General features: G+C 44.0%; 1 protein-coding gene across 1 annotated transcript; it reads right to left on the bottom strand.

The window, feature by feature from the left end:
* Positions 1-3953: 3953 nt before the first annotated feature.
* Positions 3954-4887, bottom strand: LOC148037528 (18.1 kDa class I heat shock protein-like). Its single transcript, XM_087677323.1, has one exon. It carries the CDS (start codon positions 4732-4734, stop codon positions 4219-4221), a length of 516 nt encoding a protein of 171 aa, XP_087533449.1. The 5' UTR covers positions 4735-4887; the 3' UTR covers positions 3954-4218.
* Between the last annotated feature and the right edge of the window lie 2011 nt (positions 4888-6898).

The raw sequence follows: 6898 nt of genomic DNA, 5'->3' as shown, positions 1-6898 counted from the left end.
GGAGAGAGGTCTAACCACTAACCATAGACGAGGATGACCTCCCTAGGTATGTTCTGCCCTTGATGTGTCCTAAGCGTGAAGTGGAGAATCAAAATGGGCTAGGGGATTAGGGACGGAGCCGGACAACCAAAGCCACCGAACGCACCTAGCTTGATGACCCCTAAGTGTAGTGATTGTTCATGAGTTTCTTGTGATTTTCCTCTCTGTTCTCTTGTTCTTTTCTTTCCTTTTTCTCTTTTCTCTTTCTTTTTGGCCTTTTTTCTTTTTTTTCTTTTTAAAAAAATCATAACAAGGAGCTAATCTTTGTCATCATGGTCATGACAGGGAGAAGTGGGGGGTTTGAGGGACTTATTAAGAAATATTTTCCTCCGCATATATTATTTTAGGCTCATTCAAATGTTGAGGGGAGTTGTGGACAAAAACGGGTGGTTGCAGCTAGTGAAGCGGCTGTCGCCTATGTCCTCTAAGAGGGCTACACAAAAAGATGGTAAGAGGGAAACATATCCTAGCCATTGCACAGCTATCTATGCCAACATTGAGATTAAAAAATAATGACAAGAGATGGTATTATTGCGGAGTAGGATCTTGCCTTAATAATACTCTAAGAAGCCTAATGTAATTACAAGTTGTGAGAAAAGTGAGGTTTGGGCAAGAACTGAACTCATTAAGGAAATGGTCAATCAAGGCATATAAGTCGTGCTCAGAAAAGGTGAGTGCTTCCTTGGGCTTAGTGGCATTGACATTATAGATTCTTGAAAATTCATATTGATCGTGGATGTTTGGATTAAAGTCCACTCCTATTCTTCTAGGATATGGCATGTAAGTGGGGTTATCTCTTTCGAAGGGTAGGATATTGCAAAATGACATCCAGGTGTCCATGTTGTCGTCCCAGATTCTTCTTCTCCACCTTGGGGCTGGCACTCATAGCCTTTCATTATTTTGGGTGCTTCCATGACCTTGTTCTCCTAGTAGTCAAGAGCCTCTGTTCCCCATAAGGTAGGATTCTTCTCTCTTTCAGCAACCCACTTATCTCCTAGCCTTTTAATTCCTACATTAATCACCTCTTCCACCACCTTGGTTAATAGTACTCTACTCAATGTGGTGGAGAATTGGAAATTAAAGTCGAAGGGTTTACAACTATTCTCTTTCTACTCCCATACTTTGAGCTCTGCATTCCAATCTACTGGAAAACAGTCTTCTTTTGGAGGAACGGGCGCTTCTGGGGCCACTACCAGTTGAGCTCTCAGCCTCCTCCATGCCTGGTCCAGCATATTCAATCTCTTCTTTTTAATTTGCACTTTTCTTTTCACTGTGGTATATACCTCCAATTGTACTTCTGGCCATGGAGAGGGAGGATGGGGGACTAGCTCCTCATCTTGCTGCCCCATTTCAAAACTTGGTCATGCTTCTTCGGTCGGCATTTGCACCTTCTCTCCCTTGTGTTCTTATGGCTCTCCTTCCGTGACTCCTAGAGATTCCACTTCTTGGATTGTCAAGCCTACTCTAGTAAGTAGCTTCTTTGGTCATGTAGGCTCAAGGTGCCTCATGTTGCTTGTGGTTGGATGTGTAGCCCATGTTTTAGAGCCATGTGGGTGATCTCCAAATTTTTCTTTAGTAACTCAACGGCCTCCTCCTCCTCTGATTGTGTAACATCCAAGATAGTATTGAGGAAGGCATGTTCTTGGGTTTCCAAGCTTGTTTGCACGGCCTCTGCCCTACTTTCTGCTAGCACCTTGTCACCTCTTGCAAGGGCTAGACGGCTCGCTAGCTCTTTTACTCTTCCTTCACTTCTGCCCACCCATTTGACTGCTCTCCTTTTCATCTCTTCCAAGATTTCACTTTGCCTTTGAGCTAAGGTTCTTATTCTCTGCGCTTGTTCCTTGATTTCTCTTTCTAGCCTCTTCTGCTCTTCTAGTTCTAGTTCTGCTCATGGTGGGGAGGTGACATGTTTGGTGTCTCACCAACTTCTTCTTCACCTTGTGATTCCCCCAATGCCTCCCTGATGATGGAAATCAAGACCCCACCAAATCCTATGGTCGAGGCCTTAGATGATGACTTCATTCTTGCCTTGGAGGCCGAGGACTCTCCACCTGTGGGTTTTCCGCCTATAGCCAGTGCCTTTGGTGAGGTCTCAATTGTCTTCCGCACAAAGCCGTTCAAGTTCACTTCATCTAAAGATTTGGATGTAATGCTTTTGAGCATCAGCACGCTGATCCTACTCATTAGTGTGTTGTACCTTTGGTTGGAAAACAAGGCATGCACCATCTTGGCCTATAGTTGGACTTCTGGGTTAGGGATATCAGCTAAGCTGATGCCATCATTAGTGTGGACCAGAACTTTTTCCATTCCCAGTAAGGTTGTATACATCCCTTTTCGATCATCTTTCCGCTTTGTTGGCCAGGCCCCCAGGGAGTCCACCTTATAGAACATGTAAGATACCACGTGAGTTCAAAAGAAAGGGTAGTATCTTTAGTAAAATTTACAGGATTATATTTACAAGAGGGGTTTTTTAAATGCCACCATAGTTGAGACTGCAACACCTTGTGAGCTATCGTGTCTCCACTAAAGTGTCCTCCAACAATTCCATTATGTGCTTCTGTAAGTATGTCATGCATTTCATGCTCGCACGCACACCTACATAACAAGCCGTCCTGCCCTAGCCTATAGAGTTGGCCTGCTACCAAACTAATAGGGCTGTACTAGATAGGAACGTATAAAGTAGGTTGGGGATAAGGGAGTGTAATGAAATCCTGAAGGTCAACTGTATTGACGATGGCATAACTAAACGATGGCATAATTCATCCCATCTAACTTGGTCAAGGAAGAGATTGGGTAGGATAGGTACATGCACTTGTGGTGCAAGAAGAGGGAGATGAGGAATGAGATGTCTTAGAAGAGGAGAGGAGAAGGGGACATATAAAAAGATGGTGAATAGGAGGGACAGTCCGATCATGATTTCTACCTTGAACCACATTAGTCTTGGCAGTGATCCTTGAGAACACAAAAATATTTGTGATGATCCTCACAATCTTGGTCATCTTCATGGCGATCCTCATGGTCTTGATTCAAATCTTGATCCACATGATCATACCAACCCTAATGATCTAAGATATTGAATCCTTTCAATTCGTGAAAATGAAAGCCACATAATCCTACCGGTCGTATCTGGTAGCTCCTCTCATTTGTGGGAAATAATAGAAGCAAGGTCGAGAGCAAAGGAGTACACGTGTGGAGCAAGCTAGGTGATGCAACGACTACAATGTGGTGAGTGTTGGTAAGTTTACATTCTATCTGTATCTAGATTTTTTGATTCATCAAGTATGTGAGTAGGCTAGGTGAGAAACAATCATGTGCTCTATAGGTCAAAATCCTTGAACAAATAAGGATGTATCCAATGGTCCTAACGTTGAGCATACAGTACAACCACCCAAATTTCAATCTTTGTGTTTTTCACTCAAGATCTCGTGTCAATGTTTGATTACTTTTATCACTAAACAGTACATAATATCTAAGGTATCAAGGTAGGTACATTATAGTGAATGAGTATCAATTATCTCAAACAAATGTAATGGATAGATATTAAGGCCAATCTTGTCACATTTACTCTACATAGGAGCATTAGACATAGGCAACATTATACATGAGAACAATCACAACAAGGAGACTACAACTTTGTATTTTGGTTTCTCTCTTACGCACAAAGCACATGGGCTAGCGACGTACACTTAGCAAATGAAAATGCATTGCGTTTGGACTAATAGAGGTGTATGCTAGCTAGCTGAACATTCATGGTCGAATTCGAGGGGCATGCTCACAGGTTGAGATATAGGCGATTGACAACCACAAATGTGTAGCTTGCCACCTACTCGCATATGATGTCCGAAGAGGGGTACTTGAGCCTCACTTGGTGCAACTCATGTTGCTTGCGCAAGTCTTGTTCACCCCGTAATGCGCATTGTAGGAACCCTTTTACCGAAAGAAAGAAGCACTAAGGCGCTAGCCCAAAATTAAAGAGGAAGGGGGAAACGAAGTGTGTGAAAATGTGTGTTGGTATATTAAGGTGGAAAAGCGATACAAAATGTGGGGGCTGTTGTCCCCTTTGTTGGGATGGGACTACAAAGAAGTTTCCGGACTGCATTGCACGTGTTGTTAGCGTTACAGCATGGAAAACGGTGTTTTATTTGCAACCAGTATGGGATGGGTCGTAGAGAATAGGCTTCAGCCGGAGATGGGCACGTCGGTGATGGCGGGCTGGTTGGGCTGCTGAGTCTGGCGCTTGGGCACGGTGATGGTGAGCACGCCATTCTCCACGCGGGCGCTCAGCTCCTCGGGCTTGGCGTTGTCGGGCAGGCGGAAGCGCCTCAGGAAGCTGCCGTGTGCCCGCTCCACGCGGTGCCACTTGTCGCCCTCCTGCTTCTCCTCCTTCCTGCTGCGCTCGCCGCTGATGCACAGCACGCGCCCGTCCTCCACCTGCACCTTCATCTCCTCTTTCTTCAGCCCCGGCAGGTCGGCCTGGAAGATGTGGGCCTCGGGCGTCTCCTTCCAATCCACCTGAGTGTTGGCCACGGCCGATGCCTCGCGGGCCAGCTGCCGCGACGGCTCGCTGTCCAGGAGGCGGAAGGGCCAGTCGGCAAAAGTCCTGCTGAAGAGGGCGGAGCTGCTGGCCGGGAAGGGATCCCAGGAGAAGGGGTCGAAGATGGCGCCGCTCTGGCCGAAGAATGGGCTCAGTGCCATATTCTAATCGCTCTGCTGGCTTAGCCTGCACTGCTTGCGCGTCTGAGAGAGGGAGTGGAAATAGAGATAAAACGTCGTATAGTGGCGTAGGCTATATATAGCCTGTGAGAGCGTGGACGCTGATGTGAGATAAAGGCGGCTGGATTAGCTGCTCCGATTCGTCTCTGATGACCCCCTTCGCGGCTCGGGCTTCCTTTTAAAGAGGCAGGAGCCCTGCGATGTGTTTCCCCGAGAACTCCAGAACGGCCCAGAGGGTTCGGTTCGGGAACCCTCTAGGCAGAAAGCTCCCTTTCTTTTGAACTTGCCGAATCCTAAAGGCACGGTCATGTCAAGGTAACTAACCTCTTACCGACTCCCTTCCAAGCGGCTGCCGAACATCCATTTGGGAGAGGCAACATCTAGTAATGAATGTGTCGATTCTCAAACACATATGGAAGAAGAAAAGGAAGTGCAAGAAAGTCGGGGGGGAGCCAAATATGACAAAATCAAAGGTAATGGACACCAAGAAATCTAATGTCTTCTAGAAACTTCTAAAAGACTCGAGAAAGTGCTAGAAGATTCTAGAACATTACTTGGAGGTTTTAGGAGACTGCTTATATCGAGACTTACATAAGCATGGCTCATATCATTGGTTATGTTAGTATTGCCTATGTCATCGATGATATCATCATCCTTTTACTAGCGCTTATATCATCTCATATCTAGAAGCTTCCCCTCAACCTTCTTAACTCTAGTATGAATAGGGGTCTTGGGCTACCTGCCTTTCAATCTTGCCAAACTGATATGAGAGGAACAAGAACTTGGCAAAGGGCATCACAATGAAGATGTGCTAGTGATTCTTCATCGTCATAGATACACTTTGTTACCCCTACACCATTTTTAGTCATACCTCTCATACAGTAAATCATTATTAAGTATGTGACACTATAGCATAGATGAAAGAAAACTTTACAAATGTTATCAACGTCTACCAATATGCCATTGAGCTCACCTGCTTTCATCTTGTGCAAAAAACTGTGAAGACTTGGCTATAGAGCTTGCATTTTCTTGCAACGGTACTAGGGAGGATTTAGTTCCAAGAGGGGTACTTGGGAGACTCAAGGAGCAATGTAAATAAGCAAGGAAGAACCCAACAAAGAAGGATGAAAATTTCTAGGTAGGAGTACACTCTATTTTCTTCATTGTCATCCTATCACCTTTGGAAAAGGTAAACAAGTGAAAGGACTATCTTTAAATGGAGTACCCTTGATTGCAAGAAAAGTTGGCATTAAGGTGATGAAATTAGCATCATAGTTGCTCTCGAATAATATTTTTGTAATGTGACATCCCTTTTTGCCTTGTAAATGAGAAAAATAAAAACTTAGGCATCTCTTACTTTGGTCGTGTGAGTTATTTTTGATTGATTAACTAAGAGTATTCATGGTGGAGGCGAGGCCTTTGGTAGAGGCCACATCTAATAATGAATGTTTTGATTCTCAAAACACATATGGAAGAAGAAAAGGAATTGCAAGAAAGTAGGGGGAGCCAAAGATGTCAACAGGATATAATCAAAGCTAGTGTTCTCATTTTCAACTCCCTTTTTGCCTTGTAAAATGAGAACAATCTATTTTTAGGCATCTCTTGTTTTGGTCGTATGAGTTATTTTTGATTGATTAACTCGGAGTGTTCATGGTGGATGTGAGTCGTTTGGTAGAGGCCATGGTGTAGGTTGTCCATTTGAAGGCAACATCTAATAATGAATGTTTTGATTCTCAAACACATGTTGGAGAAGAAAAGGAAGTGCAAGAAAGGAGGGGGAGCCGAAGATGTCAAGAGGATATAATCAAAGCTAGTGGATACCAAGAGATCTAATATCTTCTAGAAAACTTCTAAAAGATTTGAGAAAGTGCTAAAAGATTCTAAGAAGTTCTAGAACATCACCGAGAGTTTCTAGAAAAGTAGTCATATCAAGACTTACATAAGCATTGCTTATGTCATCGGTTATATTAGTAATGCTTATGTCATCGATGATATCATCATCCTTCTGCCAATGCTTATATCATCTCACGTCGAGAAACCTCTCCTTAACCTTCTTAACTCTAGTATAGATAGGGGTATTGGGCTACTTGCCTTTTAGCCTTGCCAAACTAATATGAGAGCAACAAGAACTTGGCAAAGACAAGGA

Source organism: Lygodium microphyllum, chromosome 4 (genome assembly GCF_053477565.2).
Source record: "Lygodium microphyllum isolate KBCC chromosome 4, Lygodium_microphyllum_v1.1.10, whole genome shotgun sequence".
Taxonomy (NCBI): Eukaryota; Viridiplantae; Streptophyta; class Polypodiopsida; order Schizaeales; family Lygodiaceae; genus Lygodium; species Lygodium microphyllum.
This window is presented reverse-complemented; position numbering and strand designations above follow the sequence as displayed.